The 18,415-nt window shown below is 40.5% G+C and overlaps 1 protein-coding gene across 33 annotated transcripts in view; it reads left to right on the top strand.

Moving 5' to 3' along the window:
- Positions 1-18,415, top strand: part of LOC121504518 (receptor-type tyrosine-protein phosphatase delta-like) — a 225,803-nt gene that overhangs the window by 109,483 nt on the left and 97,905 nt on the right. For 19 of the 33 annotated variants that reach the window (XM_041779346.1, XM_041779367.1, XM_041779366.1 and 16 more), the window contains exons 3-4: positions 13,175-13,320; positions 16,896-17,037. In XM_041779346.1, the coding sequence (XP_041635280.1) occupies positions 13,175-13,320; positions 16,896-17,037 (288 nt within the window). Of the gene's footprint in view, positions 1-13,174; positions 13,324-16,895; positions 17,038-18,415 lie in introns of all 33 variants that reach the window. The other 14 variants (XM_041779338.1, XM_041779349.1, XM_041779347.1 and 11 more) reach the window with 1 other exon arrangement.

Here is an 18,415-nt window from a genome sequence, read left to right as displayed (position 1 = left end):
TTTAATTATGTCCCTCGAGGCTTGTTGTTTTTTTGCTCCTTGGGTGACATTGCACTGTTTGCTTGTGAGCGAAAACCCCCATCCGCTGGTCTGACCCTGATACCACCCGCCCTCATTTGTTTCCCATCTGTAGCTCTTCAAAGACACTCACACAAAAAGACACACCAAGCTGAACTGTTTTCTTCAGGGGTTCATAATTAACAATTCAAAGACCTTCACTTAGATTTACTGCATATGGTTTAGTTGGAGACGTATTAATAGCAGTAGCAGACAACAACAGCCCACAAAAACACCCATGTCATGTAAGCATAGGCAGTTTTTACCATCAGGCAATGATCTGGGGCCCCGAGATATAGTCATTGTAGGGCATTTGACAATCTATGTCTTAAATTACTGTCACTGATTACAGCGTGTGTTTTGATTGCAGTAAGAGGCCAGTATCAAGATGGATTTTGAATAATCAAAACAATGACTCCATATCAAGCAAAATATAGCGAGGAAGATCCATTGACATGATGTAACAGTGAATTGTCAGATTTAATTTGTGGTAAAATGGCACAGAGACATAAAAATTATGATTTGTGGCAGAAAACAGGTGAAATATTTTGACTGCTTCAAGCTAAACCTTGCCTACAGACATGTTAAAATACTCTGAAATTTGGGTGTCAGTGATAAATTTCAGTTGTTAATACTGTAAATAAAACTATAAATTAAGATAAGTAATTAAGGGGAACCACCCTAAAGACAGGGAACAACAAGCAAATAAATCCCTGGTGTTGGGCTTTAATGCTAGATTATGGCTATTATTAAAATATGAATCACTATTAGTATTATTGTTGTTAATATAAATTATGAAATTATTTATCCAGATTAATAATTAATAACCAAAAAATTCCCCCCTGATGTTGGGGCTTTTAGGCTAGATTAATGTGTTGTTGTTGTTTTTGTTATTATTATTATTATTATTTTTGAAAATATAAATGAATAAAACTTTTTCAAGGTTGGTCATTTATAGGTCACTCTGAGGTTGGGACTTCAACGCTAGATTTTGGTTATTATTAAAATATTGATTATTATTTGTATTGTTGTTGTAAATATAGATAAATAAATCAAATTATTTGCCTAGTTTAATAATTAATGGGCCATCACCCAGACGATAGGGAACAACAACCAAAAAGGAGCAAAAATTGTCCCAGAATTAAAATTCAAATAATAATGCTATTATAGTTAAATAGATATCAGTATTTAATGAATACTGAATGCACATTAAACACTTCCCACAGCTAGTTCTGCCCAGATCAAAGCCTCTAACATGTGATCACAGTGTTTGATTAGAGTCTGATGTATACTAATGTTCCTTCCACGGTTCCAGCAAGTTAAAAATCTTGTGATTCAGCTTTAGGATGAGAGCAGGGCTCGTATCATCCTTCAGGGGCGGGAGAAGAATTTTTGTCCTTTTCCTGCTCCTGTTAGAGGAGAGTGACATGCTGCAAAGCATACTGGGAAGATGAGTCTTTCAGTTTTTTAGGACTTTTTGTTTGAACAGTTTACTCCAAAACTTGAAAAACTAGGTTCAAGGCTGCCATGACTGAGTCCTTGTTTTGTTATATCCACCACATGGCTGATTCCCAACGCTGGTGTGGTCAGTTTGAGTTAGATGATGAGTTTTTTTCTACCAGAATTAAAGATTCTTCAGATATTCACTTGCTTTGATTGCTTTAAGTTAAATGAGGAAGGGCCTCATATTGTTTGCCACTATGTAACTAAAACAGGCCTGCATAAAAGACAAGCTAACTGATGGGTAATCTAATATTCTGATCAATTTCATATATTCTGTGGCATTTCTAAGACTAGAATCTAAGAGGTTAAAGATAGAAAACATCCACCATGCAAGAACCTCAGCTAAAGCACTACTTCAGTCATCAGAAACATACCATTCCTACATGAACAGCATTGAAAACCAGCAGCTTAAAGGTACAGCAACCAGTGCAATAATGTCCTCAGAGTTAATCTCTTCCTCCACTCCATGCCAGTTCACATAATGTTTTTATACTGCTGTAGTCTGACAGATAACACTCAATGAAGGCTACAAAGAGAAAAATGTGCTTTTTACCCCAAAGACGTTTCAATTACTTCCATTTTTCTTCCTCTGTTTTATTATATATTCTTCCCTATTATATATTCTTCCTGCTGCGTAAAATTAGTGGCCTGTGAAAGGTCACTTTGCTCCTTGAGCGACTATCTGTGGTACCTTCCCTGCATATTCTTTGCCCCAGAGATAGTCGAGCCTACAGCTAGTTGGGAAGAAGTAACATTTTTACCATTACAAACATGAGTAAAATCTACCCTGAACCTTAGACTTTAATAACTAGGAAAATCAACATGGGAAAATCCAAGGCATATTTCTTCTGCGGTTTAGGTATGACCTGTTTTGCTGAACTTTGGAACATTTGCAAGGATATCTGAGCCGCTGAAAGGAAGCCAGTTGTCATCTTTCAGCATTGCCGGAGCATGAGCTGAGAAAACAGTGCGGGGAATGTGTCACCTCTTGTGGCCTGCGAACTGGCATCCATCGGAAATGGCTTGGCACTATTTCTCCATAAAATTAGAGCGTGTTTGAAAGACACAATGTCGAATCCCTGGAATGATTTGCTACATAATCCATCTCTGCTTCGTATGGTGGCAAATTTGAGGCAAGCTTTTCCGCTCCGTGGTTGAGGGCAGAGACAATTATGTGAAGTTTATGCTATAAAGAAATAGGGCAGGCCTAAGCATAGTGTAATTCAGCCTTGAATGGAGACATGCAAATATGTTGCTTATTTGATTTTCTGTTCCTCTTTCACATCTTTATTCTTTGATTTATGCTACATGTATCAGAAGGCTGTAGCTTTGCAGATTTTCATCTTCGCATGCCGTCTTGGTGATATTCACTTATCAATCGCACAAAAAAATGTACATCACACATGGGGAAGTAGCCTGAAATCATACAGAATCATGTCCCCTTATTATCTCCACATGTTGTTACATTGGCAGTAAGCCGACATGGCCTGAGAGCGTTTATCACTTTTGCCATTTTTAACATCTTTTCAAGTCACTGCAGCCCCTCGCCTGATAACTATTGGTCCATTTTGCTGCTGCACTGCCATTTAATGAATCGTTCCATTGCCTGCTGGATAACAGAATGAACGAATGGCTTTCTGTGTTAGTGGCTGCCGCTGCCTATCCTATCAGATAATTAACTTTTTGCAAATAGACTGCGCTGACTACCAAACAGAGTAAGCCTGCACAATTAGAATTACTTATCTATGTTCTCTCTTTTTTTCCCAGACGTCGGAGGAAAAACAAACAAGACAAACAAATCCAAATTTCATACTTCTTGCTCCTAGTTGAATTGTCACACATGAGTCAGCTCAAGATTTCTCACATTAATGAACATGTAATGAATGAGGGGGAGAGAAAATGAGGTCTTATTGAAATTAAAGCCTCTATTATTTTAGCACAACCTCAGCCCAGATGTTCACAATTTCCATCAGGAGGGTCTTGTGTTTTCCACTTCACTCCCTCCTCCCTTTCCCTCCTCTCTCCAGCGGTCGGTCTCAAGTCAACAGTGTCGCAATTTAATATTTATATGTTTCCTTCTGTTTGGTATCCACCGCAAAGGGAGGTGGGCTTTCATGTGTCTGATTTGCCACGGCAGCGATTCAGTTCCAGCTTTTAAAGCGTCGGGGGCCATTTTGAACAAAGCCATCTGTTTGAGTGGGCCGTTTTATTAAGTGACAAACTGGATCCCTCTACCTCGCTAATGTGTCCCGTGGGAGATAGCTGTAGCTTGTGTTTGCATGAGAGACAAACACAGGAGAAGAGAGAGAGAGGAGTGCAAGATTCCCCTCTGCAAACACTGTAATACACCACCAGTGGAGACTACATCACTGATGTAGCTGTCACTGCAGAAAGGTTTTAGCCTTTATGAATCTACAATGATAATTGAAAAACGGGCCTTTCAGTTTCCATCTTATCCCATTAAACACTGACGAAGAAGCTTCCATAAATAACCCTTTATATTTATTTAATGGAACCAGCCAGAAAGTTCTATTGTCTCACACACACTACTCAGATTCATTAATGCCCCATTTGAAATGTTGCTTCTATTCTGCAGGAATACTCAAACACCCTAAGGAGCGCGTGTCTGTGCATCGGTGCACATGTGCATGATAGGTTTTGTCAGGGAATCCGTCATTGCATTGAATGTGGGACAGCAGCATTAGCCATTCCTTTTGAAGCTGCTGAGTGAGCCCCTAACTCCTGTAGAACCACAGCTCAGCCTTTTGCAGAGAAGTGCCACTGAGCCTGAGCTGGAATATGATTTTTGCAACCTAAGTCACTGGAATAAATATTTGAAAAGGATAATACAGTTCCTGTGGAAATTATTCACCCATTGGATGTTCTGCTCTTTTAATAATTGTATAAATCAGGGGTGTCCAAACTTTTTCCACAGACGGCCACATACAGAGATATATCAGGATGGTGGGGCCACTTTCATATTCCTCGCCATGAGGATTTTAAAGTTAGTAAGACTAATCCAATGTAAGTTAATACATGCTTAGTGATTGAGTATGCCTAAATGGCTAGTTAATGGCTGACAGGGCAAATAGACAGTCATTTCAGGGTTTTGGGGAACCAATCAGATTTGGCTCTGCCCCTGAAAATTTATAGATGCTGCTATTTGCTGTGATAATCCATCAGGATGTTATTAATCAAGATATCTTCTTGTCAAAATGTTTGTTTACAGATTTAACATGGTAGCACTTGTGCTGAAAACAAGAAGTACACTACAGTTAAGCCCACGCTTCATGTTTTAATGTGGGCCACGTTTCATTTTATCTCTTGAATTTGCTTCGGGCCAATCAAAAATCGGGCCGCATTTGGACCCCGCACCATAGTTTGGACACCCCTGGTATAAATCAATCATGGTGAATAAAGTTGAATACTGACATCTGTGTCTGGAAGCTCCAGTCACTGGTTTATCAGTATTCCTTGCTACCATTACACCATGAAGACAAAAGAACACTCTAAGCAACTCAGAGAAAAGTTTTTTTTTGTTGTTGTTGCCAAAAAAGCCAAATTATATTGACCACAATTGATTCATAAAATCAATAGAGTTAAACAGCTAAGTGGGTGAAGACTTTTTAAAGGCACTACACATTGGTGAGTAGTATGTTAAAGTGCATGCTGTAGTTTTCATGCCTTTGAAGCTGTGTTGTGTGTTCACTTATTCACGGGAGACTCTCAGAGACCCTGACCTGATCCCAAAATCAACCTCCAGCGATGGTATCCACATGCAGCTACAATATTAACGTGTCATTAAGCTGCATTCTCGTATATTCTATTGAATTAGTTTTACATAATGACTCTTATGAATTTTGCTTAGAGAGCACATTTGAGCTGTTGGGAAGGGGGCGGGGGCAGTGTAGGAGAAGCCTTGTATTATGAACTTCATTATGTGTGACAAGCAGCACAATATTGATGGAAGAGTGAGTCCCCATCATTGCACCGCATTAAAACCTCTGCAGTGAATTAATGTACTATTCCTGATCCAGTAATTAACAATCATTCGGAGGCCATATCCCTTTTCAAGTAATCACTAATTGCAATAAGAATTTCAGTTTCCATTTAAGGCCAGATTACCGATGAGCATGCAATGCAAATCAGGCAACAGTTCTAATTAAGCTCCGATGCCTTTTTCCTTTCTCGCTGCCTAGCCCCCTTTGTGAGCACACACAATGCGGAGTTTGTTTTCTCAGCATTACAAAAGACAAATTTTTTATCATAATGCTGCAGATAGAGAGCTGTGTAGTGCCCAAAGAAAATGGTTTATGCTTGTGTTTGTTCCATTGATTGTGGTTTATCTTCTCTTTTTTCCAACATATTTTCTTTTGCATTGTTTATCTCTGTGTTTATGCGTCTGCATTGCTGCATTCTGTTTTCTCTGGCATGAGGGGCTGAGGTTTTCTGAACACTGTATAGGCTATAAATTAATCCATAGAGAGGGTGTTGCTTTTTAAGTCATAGAAGTATTCACAATGACCAACAAATCCAACCTCTTTTCATCTTTCCTCATTTAAATAAAATTATAATGGATTACCAAGTGCTTAGAACATACATAGAGTCAAATGTCATCAGCATATATACTAAACGCTTCACTTTGACCCTCTTCAAACATTTGTGCGACTTATCAATATCTCAGAAGTGAAATGCCGTGGCTCAAAGATGTCGAATGAGGTTAATGGCATCTTTAAACGCTCCTTTCTTCCAACTCTTACGTCCAAATGGAGCAGGGTATTTGCAGACTGCCACCCAATGTGTTAGGATTAATTATCGCCCTCCACAACCCCGCCTCACCCTGCAAGTTAAAGATTCAGAGAGGAAATGGCCCCTTTCATGCAAATGAAATTGAATATGTCAGTCAGTATAATTGTGAAAACCGAGCCGTCTTGGACTGGTGTCTGTGCTGAAAGTGGGTTTATTAATGTTCGTCTCTCCACTCTTTGATTGGTGCTATTTAATGGCCTGGCAGATCAAACTTTACTTTATGCAGGAATCCTGATGATTTGAAATGTTTTAGCCTCTGTGAATGAAGCTCAGACTCTGATCCATTTAAATGCAATGTTTGGCTGAGTTAAGCCAATCGCAAACAAACTTGTAATGAATGCGATCTGCAAGATGCTCTGAACTCTAAGATCTGCTGAGTTCAACACAACCACAGAAAAAACACTAAACCATCTGCCACAGTTTTCAGTTACACAGTCCATTCAACTTATAGCCTGGTCTTTAACTTTTACTCAGTATATATACTCCCTGCAAGTGTGGATCATCCCCTATGAAACCCATACAGGCCCCATCTCTAGAGATCCAAGATACCACCTACTTAAAGTAAACGGGCGTTTGCAGGGATCTCGAGATGGGGCCTATATAAGTCTGATATGGGCTGATCCACACTTGCAGTTCACATGGGTTATCACAGGTGGGACCACCATGGACTCCATGGACAAACCCACATGGGACCCATATTGCAGCCTGCATATAACCCATATGGGGCCCACATGGACAAGCTGGCTGGGGACCAAAACAGGATATTTAAAGCATGCAAGGTCAATTGAGCAAAACTGAGATAAATATCTCATCCCTTGGTTTTGACAGACTTAAATTTGATGTTAGGATCTGTTAATTTTTTTTTTTTCATGTTAACACCTCATTATTCTGTTGTGCATCTAAGAAAATTAAAATCTAATGAAAAAGTTCATTTTTTCCTGTGATGTAATTCAGGAAGTGTAGACTTGTTTTGTTTTAATGTTGATAGTTACAGCTTACAACTCAGAAAATCAAGAATCCACTATCTTAAAGGGATATTTCAGTGTTTTTGAAGTTGAGGCTTTGTCTCCTGGTTACATATTCTTGCATTGCAAAACAGTGGCAAAAACACAGAGGCTTTCTGGGCAAAAAATAAAATGCTTCAAAAATTTATGCCAACATTGTTTTGTAGCCCATTTTTACCAAAAACTTGTTAAATTCTGTGAAGAAACTGTGCCCATCTGTAACGCTTTATAGCCTAGCTTCCTAGCTGGTACAACCGGTAAGTCCTACTTAAAGGAGCAATGCTCACTGAAATCACTGAGGCTAATGCCACTACTGCTGCTACCTCATACGATTCAACTTCAGAAACACTGAAATATCCCTTTAAGATAATAGAATACCACAAAAGACCAGTCCAAAAAATAATTCATAATGCTGAAATTATGCTTATTCATGCATTTTGCAATTGGTTAGAGCTCCTTTTGCACAAATTACTCCATCTTTTTGACGGGGCATGGAGGTGATCAGTCTGCGGCACTGCTGAAGGTTGCTCAGACAGCAGCCTCCAGCTCGTCTGTATCATGGAGTCTGGTGTCTCTTAGCCTCCTTTTTGACAATACTCCAGAGATTTTCAATTGGGTTCAGGTCAAGCAAGTTGGCTGGCCAATCAAACACAGTAATACCGTGGTCAGCAAACCAGGTAGTTGTGGCTACACTGTGGGCAGGTGCCAAGTCCTGCTAGAAAAGAAAATCTCTATAAAGCTTCTCAAGCGCTCTTGATCCCCTAGTAGATGGCTAAAGGCATTGACTCTGAGCTTGATAAAGCACAGTGGACCAACACCAGCAGATGACATGGCACCTCAAACCATTAATGACTCTGAAAACTGAAAACACTGGACTTCAAGCATCTTAGATTTTGTGGAGTCTTGAGTTCTCAAATCTCCTTTGTGTGACATCCCTGTTGCTTGTACCCCTTTTCTTACAACACTTTCTCCCTAGTTAACTTTCCTTGGAAATGCTTTGATACAGCATCTGAGAACAACCTGCCCTTTCAGCAGTGACCTTCTGTGGCTTACTCTCTTTGTGAAGGGTGACAGTGATTGTCTTCTGGGCAAACATAAAGCCAGCAGTCTTCTCCATGGTTGCAGCTGTGTGTGCTGAATCAGAATAAAGGAATGAAAGCCCAGTAAACCTTTGCAAATTGGATTTTTCCACATATTCGAATATTCAGAACTGTTAGCTGTAATAATCAAGTTTCACTTTTGTGCCCCACAAGTCTCACAGTGCGGTGATTTTAGTGCAAGATCAGACTGACAAACTCACAAAGGACTAAATATGAAGGACTATTGAAGATAAGAGGCATCATTTTATGCAGAAAAATGGTACCACCCACGTCTAACCATTTAATATAAATTTTAGAGTCATGAAAGAGTGTGCCCCCTCAGCCCTGTGGACATGAATGTTCCTAGAGCACTAAAGGCTTTCAGTCAGCCATCAAATTATTAGCATGTTGGTGATCCATGAAAAACAGAGCAAGGCAATGCTATGCACAGCATCTTCCCTTCCAGTGGCAGGGGTTACATAATGACCTGGAGGAAAAGCAGGCACCGGCCCATGTCTCGAACCTTTCAGCTCGTGGCAGGCTTTACACTTCTCATTTGTTTGCCGGCGACAGCTTAGCACTGGATTACCAGGTGCCTAGCCAAGGTATTAATTCATGTAGATCAGGGTTAACTCTTAAAGGAGGCACCAGCATGTAGCAGAGGGCATTAACTGGATATGATGAGGATGTTTTAAATAGCTTAGAGGCAAAGTAATGCCCAATGTCCATTCATTGAGGCAAGCAAATGGCCGCTACAGCTTTCCATTTTCTTGTGCTTTTCCACATCATTGAAAAATCCAGAAAAGCTTTCTCTTCAGTGCAATATTTGTTCATAGACCGTGCCTTTCTGGTTGCTGTCAAGTTGCTCGTCATGGCATTGTTCAGAGAAAACCGAGGTTTCAATCAGCCTTTGTCTGCCTGAACTCATATGAGGACTCGACCAAAATGGATGTTTGTCAGCGGCAGACCTAACATGGGGGTATGATGGCGATATCAGCGGCCATGTCTGTGAAAACACCATTACCTCCATGTCACGCCTCAATCACTCCCCATTGTGCGATGCCTTTCCCCCAGCCCTCCTTCCTCCCCTAACCTCCAGCGCTGATCTCCCCGTACATGTCCTCGCAGTCTATCACAGCCGGCGTGGGGAGACGCACCGAGCCATAATGGATGGCCCCGGGATGAAAACAGCCCAAATAGCATATCAATTACCCATCAGCACCCTCTTGGCTGGATGCCAGCGAGCGCCACGCCCCGGCCAAGCCAATGAGATAAGGTGCAAATGCAGATATGATGTTTCGTACAAATTGCACAGTGTCAACTCTGCTGTCTGATCTGTCAGACGCCGCATGAGAGAGCTGTTCTGCCAATGTGTGTGTGCACTTACGAGGTATATCAGGTAGTGTCCCAGGCTCATTTGCCCAGCGGAATCCCAGCTGCTTGCCTGTTTTGATTGCTGACCACACATCTTATGTCACCTCTCCACAAATCCTGCAGGTTAATTCCTCTCTCACACAGGCACACGAACAAGCCCGATCACACATTCTCACACACGCGCCGATGAGGTGATTCAGATGGTTGGTGTTACCGCAGCTGTGTGGCCTCTAATGGCCTGCTGAAGTGATTGATAAAAGGCAAACAGTTGCTCCGCAGGGGGACAGATGGAGCTACACCTCCCACTGAAGCTGGCACTCGAGCTTTAGAGGAAATCGCTGAGGGGGTCTGGCTTAGCGCTGTGACATCATTGCTATTGAAATTAGCCTTGATCATCATGATAAAGCTGGAATGGAAATCTAACAATCAGAACCTCATCAGGGAGAAACAGGTCCCTTTGATTATTTTTCACTTTTATGTGTTTTTTTCCTGGTTGTAACAGAAACGTGAGCAGGAACTGATTGTCATTACAGGAGAGTACAGGTGTAAGAATTTGCTGGATAAAATAGAGGAGTCAAAAATCCAACTACACTGCTTCTCTGATGTCAAAATCAGAGCCAGAGAAAAAGCCATTGTCCGGTGTTGCAAAACCACCACGCTAGCTGGGAACATCCATGCCATGCCATGTCCACACAAAGCAACCAATGTTCCACTCTGCTATTCTCTCACCTCAGCTCCCCTGCATTTTTAGCATTTTTTATCCTCAGTGCCTTTACACTTGACTTGTCATGCTGAATTGAGGGACCAATTAGCAGCAACAGAATGCTCACATCGCCAATCAGAGCATTGCAGGGACCTTATCAGGTGCGTGTCTCATTTGCGTGGGGCACAAACGCTGTTCCAATTGGTGGGTTTTTGGGGGAGATTGGTGTTGTCTGCTGTTGAACTGGTAGACGAGCCTCTGCTTCTCTGGTGTGCTTGGAAAAAACATTGAACAGCAAAGGGATTTGTGATTTAGAGAATGTGATGAAGGATGTAGCTGCTTGTTTGGATGGATTACTTCCAAGGTAGAACTCATTAACAATCACCCTGATCACAGAATACAGACACCTGTAAATCCAAGGATATTTAGCACCGTCAAAATGTACAATTACAGTACAGTTACTTAAAGATATAGATTGACGTGACTGTCAGTGATCCTTTTATTGTTGTATTGCTTTTTTAAGATATATGCAGACTTCACTTATTTGCCAGGGGTGTGAGTCTTTTAATATCTCATTATCCAGCTCGATTTTGACTCTTGAGGTCACAGTTTGATTTGGAATCGATTTTTAACTCAAACAGATTCCTGGTTCACAATGCATTTCATATTTGTTACAAAGGGGGGTTTTATTCAGAACCTGCTCAAGTTTGCTTTGCACTAAGAAGTTGCAGATTATTTTATATTCACATTTTTTTAAGTTAACATAGCTTTTAAAACTTTTTGCATTTTATGGCTGATTGCAGCCAGAAGTGGAACAAGTACACAACTGCTGTACTCAAGTAAAAGTTAAAAGTATTTTTCTTATAGTTTAATTTACGTACTGAGTAGAGCAGTTTTGCAGTGACAATCTGATGTTTCCTTATTGGCAAAAATAACCAGAGAATAGATCTCCAACCAGGTTGTTTAGGTAAAGTCACACCTCTGTAGCAATGTTACTCAACCCTACTCATCCAAAGAGCCAAATTGTTCAAAAATGCCTTTGCAAGAGCCACAGTCTAAATGGTGAAGGTGGCAAAAATGTGTTAAAGTGGCAATGTAAATAACTGAAAGGTGGCAAAAATGGTCAAAAAGTGGCAAAAAATGTGTGGGGGGGCTAACTAGGCATACAATGGAGAAAACTGGGAAAAAATGTGGTGCAAAGTCACAAAAAAAAAGAGTTGCAGGTGGTCAAAAAGTGGCAAAAAAGTTGTAAAAAGGTGGGGAAATTGGCATTTAATGGCAAAAGCCAGCTTATATGGGTGAAAAATTGCAAAGAAGCAGGATAAAAGTGGCTAAAACTGATTAAAAAATGGCAAAAATGGTCAAAAAGAGGCCACAAAAAGTGGTAAAAATGGGCTAAAAAAAGCAGAACTGGATTGAAAGTGGCAAAAAAATGTTGAAAGGGACAAAAAAATTGTAAATAAGGAAAGTGGAAATGTACAGAGAAAAATAAAGGTTGACAATTTAGTTTGACCATTAAAGCAGACTGTAAAACTGTGGGAAACAAACTGATTTATGTGGCTCGCTATGGTTAGTTTCCGAGGTCAAAGTTTTCCTTTTTAAGGTTTTCTGGGGAATAATATTTCAAATCAAGACATAAAAGACTCACAAATCATCACAAAAGAGCCATATGTGGCTCAAGAGCCACACATTGAGTATCACTGCTCTATAATGATAGAAATACCTTTCGAATTGACTGTTTACCCACATTTCATAAAGTTAAACTTCACTTTTAAAGTGTTCAATATTTTACAATATGACAAAGTTGCAGTAACACTAGAAAATCTGATATTGTGCTCTAACACCTTCTTTATAATTTGTCTCGTACATTTTGGTTTACATTTTGGATGAGCTTGTTCATTGCGGGGGTTCTTCTCTCAAACAATGTTGTTTAACTTTTTGAAGAACTTGGGGTACCTCGAACACTGATGTGGACTTATGCAGGAGTGGCACTAAGTTTGGGTGCACATATGAGCCAACAGCATATATTTATATGTTCTACAACATTGCTCTTGCAATCCTCCTCCACCCCAGCTCCTCCTTCATTCTGCTTCTGACTTAATCAATGTCACTCTGTTGTCACTGATGCCTAGTCTGCTCTGGGTTTTTGCTGCTTCTCCCCTGCTCTATGCTTTTCTTATCCGCTGATCAATAACTTTCAATAAAGAAACATTTATAACCACAAATCACATTTGTTTCTTGACAAAGTGGTCCTGACTAACTTACATATGGAATAATTCTGATAAAGCTTCCTCACACCAACTTGATAGTCCCACACAAAGTGCCCCTCTATTCAAAACTGCCCACCCTTACTTTAAAGTCTTGGTCATTCATCCTTCAGAGATTTCAGTTTTTCCATACAACCAGCTAAAATGCTTTGTCCAAACAAGACCTCTGTCCTCTAAGTGATCCCGACCTCTGATCATCTGTTTCCTCTTTCACAATAAAGTCATTACAATCTTTTGTCTTGGCCTCCATAGATAATCCTCTTACCAGCCACATGCTAAAATCTGCAGCATAGTTACTCTGTACTAGAGATTAATAGCACTGACTGCAATGCCTAGCATGCTAACTGTCTTTATTGTTCTTTTCTTCTCTCTTTGCAGCACCACCAAAGTTTTTAAGAACCCCCAATGACCAAACAGGCGTGCAAGGAGGGGTGGCATCCTTTATCTGCCAAGCTACCGGAGATCCACGGCCGAAGATTGTATGGAACAAGAAGGGGAAGAAAGTCAGCAACCAGAGATTTGAGGTATTAGGTCTATTGTTCTGATGTAAAATGCTCGACAAAATTGGAATGCTTCAGCACTGCTTCTGGCTCCGCTCGCACATAATCCATCGCGCCTAGCCCCGCTCGCCTGCTTTTTTGCCCTGACTTGCCACCACGCATTAGCAGGCTCTAATAATCATGCTGGCCAGGCTTTTGAACATGCTTGAGTTTTAATGAGCGAGTTTACAAAAGATCTGGGGACAGATTTGTAATTCGATAAAAGACAAGAAAAAAGCAATTGGATAGAAGAGAAAACAACTTGTGGTGTGACCCAGATACCTACATTAGCATCATGCCACATTTGCCAGCTTATGCAAAGTGAAAGAGGAAGCAGCGCTTTCACTTCAAAATATCCTTTTGCTTTGTGGCATCTTTATCTAAATGCATGTCCTCCCCTCCTTTTTTGGCTGCAGCTTTGATTTCTGGTCAGCTTTAATCTGCACTTGGGCTCAATACCCATGAGAAATAACACATCATTGCAGAACACTGATAAGATTTCTATTAATTTCTGTGTCAGTCCTCAGGACTATCATGGTGCCACTTTCCCCCCCTGCTCCTCAAGCCTGCTTCTGCTCAGCAGCAATGGCTTAACAGAGCTCGGAGACCTCTCCCCGCTTCTTCTTTGGGTCTCATAACAACAGAAATCTAATCTTATCAGAGTTCATCGCGTTTGCATTGCACGTCGTGCTGAATGCTAACACACTCATTCCCTCATTGCCTCACAGGGTTTGCCGGCTGCAGCCATTTCACGCCCATTCAATCATGTGCCGCTGCCTCATCTTCTAACAAACACCCATTTCCTTTTAGTAGTCTCACAACTTCCTTTCTAAATCGCTTCTTAAATTTGACTGAGAAAGGGGGATGTTTTTGCCATCACCTGCTGTCAGCTTGAATACCAACACTGCTCTATCGCTTGGCAAATAAAATGTCTATTGAAGTGAACTGATAACTAACACATGCACAGAAATATTGTGAATTTTAAAAATGTTTGTAGGCCTCTGTGTGTGTTTGTGCGTGTGTGAGCGATGTGCGAGAGTGTGAAAAAGAGGTCTCAGGCCTATCTTTATTGCAATCTACCTCAATGCTAAAAAGAGATTGAGTTATGACACAGGGCTTTCTAAAATCAGTGAGTATACGATTTGTAGCATGCCAAAAAAACAGCTGAATAAGCTACAACAAACACCTGTTTGTGAGCATTTTTATGTGTCGTCCGTCCAATACAGTCGGTCCTGTCTTTTGTACCACTATCTCACCTCATGGTACAACTGTCCGTAACCGTTTATCAAGCCACTTTTAACTGTTTGTGCTTGTTTCTGTCCCATTGACACAATCAAGTGTGATGCATTTCTTTAAGGAGAGAGAGTTAACTTTAAGAGTGGGACACATTCGGATTTAAAATCTACTAAAACAGGATACCTGAGCATAATATTCTAAAAAGTAAACTCCCCCATTCTTAAAGTTAGTCAGCCACATTATCTTATAAATCAAGGCACCTACATTAAAAGAAGAGAGCACGTCTGAGCACATACATAGATAAAGAATTCAGTACTAGGGCTGAACGATATATCATAATTCTATTGCGATGGCTAACAACAACAGAACAGATCTCCAGCCAAGTTCATTAGGTAAAGCCACACCTCTATAAAGTTAAATTAACTTTAGAAGTGTTAAGTATTTTACAGTTTGACAGAGCTGCAGTAACTCTTGATGGTCTCCTCTAGCAAGAACAAATCAGTCAGCCTCATAGTAAGGAATCCAAACTGCGCTAAGCATCCTTAAGAAGCATCCAAAGTCACAGGAGGCAGCTCTAACTCAGGTGACTTTACTCACGGTGCAAGTGAGTCTCACATCAAAAACAACAATAATTCACCAGAAATGGAGCAAAGAACCACCACAGGGATTACTGGACAACAGGCATCATCTAAACGCTTATAAATACCCAAGGGCATGATGGAAACTCCGCCCAAACATCTCCCCAAATTTGAAACCACAGTGGGAAGAGCTTAGATCAGCTGACTCTACAGAGTTGAACTAAAGCTGGTGGATCAAAGGACTCCAACACTCCCCACCAACACCAAGACTGTATTTTAGGGATATAAAATAGATTTAAAAGACTGAATCATAACTTTTTAACTCAAGCTTTACTCACTTTAGACCACCGCGTTGAAAATCTTTGTCAGGATTTTTTCTTTCCATCAAAAGTAATGATAGTGGTATTGATAAGGAGTATCAATAATTATTTAAAAAAAGTAACAATCTCCATCCCCTACAGAAGATTGACTGTGTAAGCATTCATTTAACTATCCGTTGCACTCATGGCAGCTAAACCTAACTTTGAATGTCTTTAGAAATGGTTGATGACATTTAGGAAACAGTGGTGAGTTTGAAGTCAGGTCATATCATGAAAACCTCTAAAAAGTATTCATCTTTTTTGACAAAAAAAAAAAAACTCTGTAGTGTCAAAGTGAAAACAGATTCTTCAAAGTAATTTCAATTAAATAATGATAAGTAATGCACAATAAGTAAATGTTTGAAAATAAATCTCCCACGCAGTAGTTCTCCTGCAGACTGAACAAGATTCAGCTGTCGAGAAGCATCCCAACAGTATGATGCTGCCACCACTGTGCTTTACCGTGGGGATGATGTTTTTGGTGATGTGCTGTGTTTGTGGCCCGCCAAACATAGTGTCTTGTCTGATGGCCAGAAAGCACCATTTTCACCACAGGCAGATTTAAACATGTGCTATATTCCTTCCATTTGTTGACAATAGATTTAAGGAACTGTTCAGTGCCTTTGAAATGTTTTCATACCATCCCCTGGCTTATACTTTTTAATAATCTTTTCTCTGAGTTGCTTGGGATGGTCCTTTTTCTTCATGGTGTAATGGTAGCCAGGAATACTAATCATTTGAGACACATTTGCTGCACTCAAGTGACCCCATTTCACAGAGACTGGACCTCTAGTGAATTAGGTCAGTCACTTTATTTTTTAATTTAATTGATATTACTTTATAGAAATCTGGTTTCACTTTGACATTGAGGAGTTTTTTTTTTCTAATTATACTGATCATGTAAAAGGCTAAAACATTCAGGGAGGTGAATGTTTAATAGGCACTGCAAAGATACAATAGGAAAATAATATAACTTTTTAAATGCAAGTTTGATAAATTAAATATCTGGTTTTTATTTTAAGTCGCAATGTATATAGCAGAGAGAAAAACTATCCCAGTGTCTTGTTTTTTCCTATATCGTTCAGCCCTATTCACACATTCCTTCAACCAAGAGGCTTAAAAATGTACACCTATAAATGCTCAATATAATCATATGCATTATAATATTGTAAAGATCCTGAATTAACTTCATGTATGAGCATAATGAGCACATTAGGGTTCAGTTTGAGGAAGGCACTAGCTTTTTGTCTCTGTCATAGGAAGCACATTTTGTCACCATCAGTGTTGTTAGCCAAATGTCTTCAAAGTCTTGTTGTCTGCTGAAGGTCCCTCACCCATTGTGAACAAAAAAATCTCCTTTAACATATCCTGTCTCTCGCACCTGCAGGTGATAGAGTTCGACGATGGTTCTGGTTCAGTGCTAAGAATTCAGCCTTTGCGCACGCCCCGAGATGAAGCCATATATGAGTGTGTCGCCTCCAACAGTGTTGGAGAGACAAGCGCTACCACCAGACTCACTGTTTTACGTGGTAGGTCCCAAGAAGACAATAAACACACACCACTAACATGCCCCTTTTTCTCCCAGCTAACTCAGGTAAGCATGCATTTCCTTGTTTAATGTCTGTCCTGTCCTCTTTTCTGTTTTCTCGCTGTCTCAAACCCAATTAGAGACCCTGGTTACACTCACGTTGTGTATTCTAACTTGATAAGATTTAGTCCATTAGCCATTTAGCCAAGTAAGTTTCTAAGTGACTTAAGTCATTTGCATACAGATTCCTGACACAATAATTAAGATGCCAGTTAAATTATGCAAATAGCCATCCACTCCTAGCCCGCGGTGGTTTAATGGAAAAGCTCAGCAATAATTTTCAAATCAGTCATTTTTCATTGCAGCTCTTCAGCTTTGATATTCGTTTGACCGTGCAGAAAATAAAGCAGTGCATTCCCATGGGATTAGCGAGCTTATTTTGTTTGTTGTGGCGTTCCTGATGCCAGTATCTTTCAGTGACCAGTGGCTGTTAAAAGGCGACGCTCCTCTACACAAACACCAGTGTAACAAACGAGGCGGGAAAGGTCAGCCGCTTTGTTTACTTCCACTGAGCTAAGAGAATAAAAGTCAAATATCAAGTTGGTCGACAGTGCCGCTTTTATAATAAGGACTGAGCAAAAATTTTATCTTGATTACACAAAACATTCCATTCAAAGGGAAATATGCGGTGTCCCCGTGCTCAAAAGGCTGCGTAATATCTCTCTAAAACATGACTTGTTTGGCTGTGAATGGAGAAAATGGCTTTAGAAAAGAGCCCTGGGCAAGCCTGAATGAGGTGTGCTCCATTATGTGCCACAATTACACAACATGGCAAATGAGTTCCTATTGAGCGGGGTGCTTCCATCCTATAGAAAAAAAAAAGCTGGCTGTGCGAGTCTCTGAAGCCCCCACCTTTCCTGCGTCTTATCTCACCAATGAGCCAACAAAAGGCCCTTTGCGCTGTCTCCAGGGGCCGATTCAAAGAGAAAGGTGGCACGTTCACATGCAGCTCTCCCCTGTTTACTCTGAAGCATGCGTGCGTGTGCTCTCACAAGTAATATTGTGCGCATTTCCTGTTCACTCCCGCTCTGCCTCTATCTTCCCTTTACACACACACCAACAGATAGCTGAGGGACGGGTATAGACGCAGCTCTTCCCAGCTCGGCGGCCTAGCATTAGCATGTTTATTACCATTTCCATTTTGCTCTTCTGCTCGCTCTCGTTTCCCATCAATGTACTGAAGGTGAGCAGAGGCCTATCGCGGATCAACTAAACAGGAAAGGGCTTTTTTCTTACTCAGCTTTGGTGCAAATAAAAAGGTATGCTCCTTGTCTCTGCTATCCCCAGATATACATAAACACAAATATTGGGATTGTGAA

The sequence above is a fragment of the Cheilinus undulatus genome, linkage group 22 (genome assembly GCF_018320785.1).
Source record: "Cheilinus undulatus linkage group 22, ASM1832078v1, whole genome shotgun sequence".
NCBI lineage: Eukaryota > Metazoa > Chordata > Actinopteri > Labriformes > Labridae > Cheilinus > Cheilinus undulatus.
The sequence above is the reverse complement of the archived record's forward strand: the minus strand, read 5'-3'. Positions and strand labels throughout refer to the sequence as shown.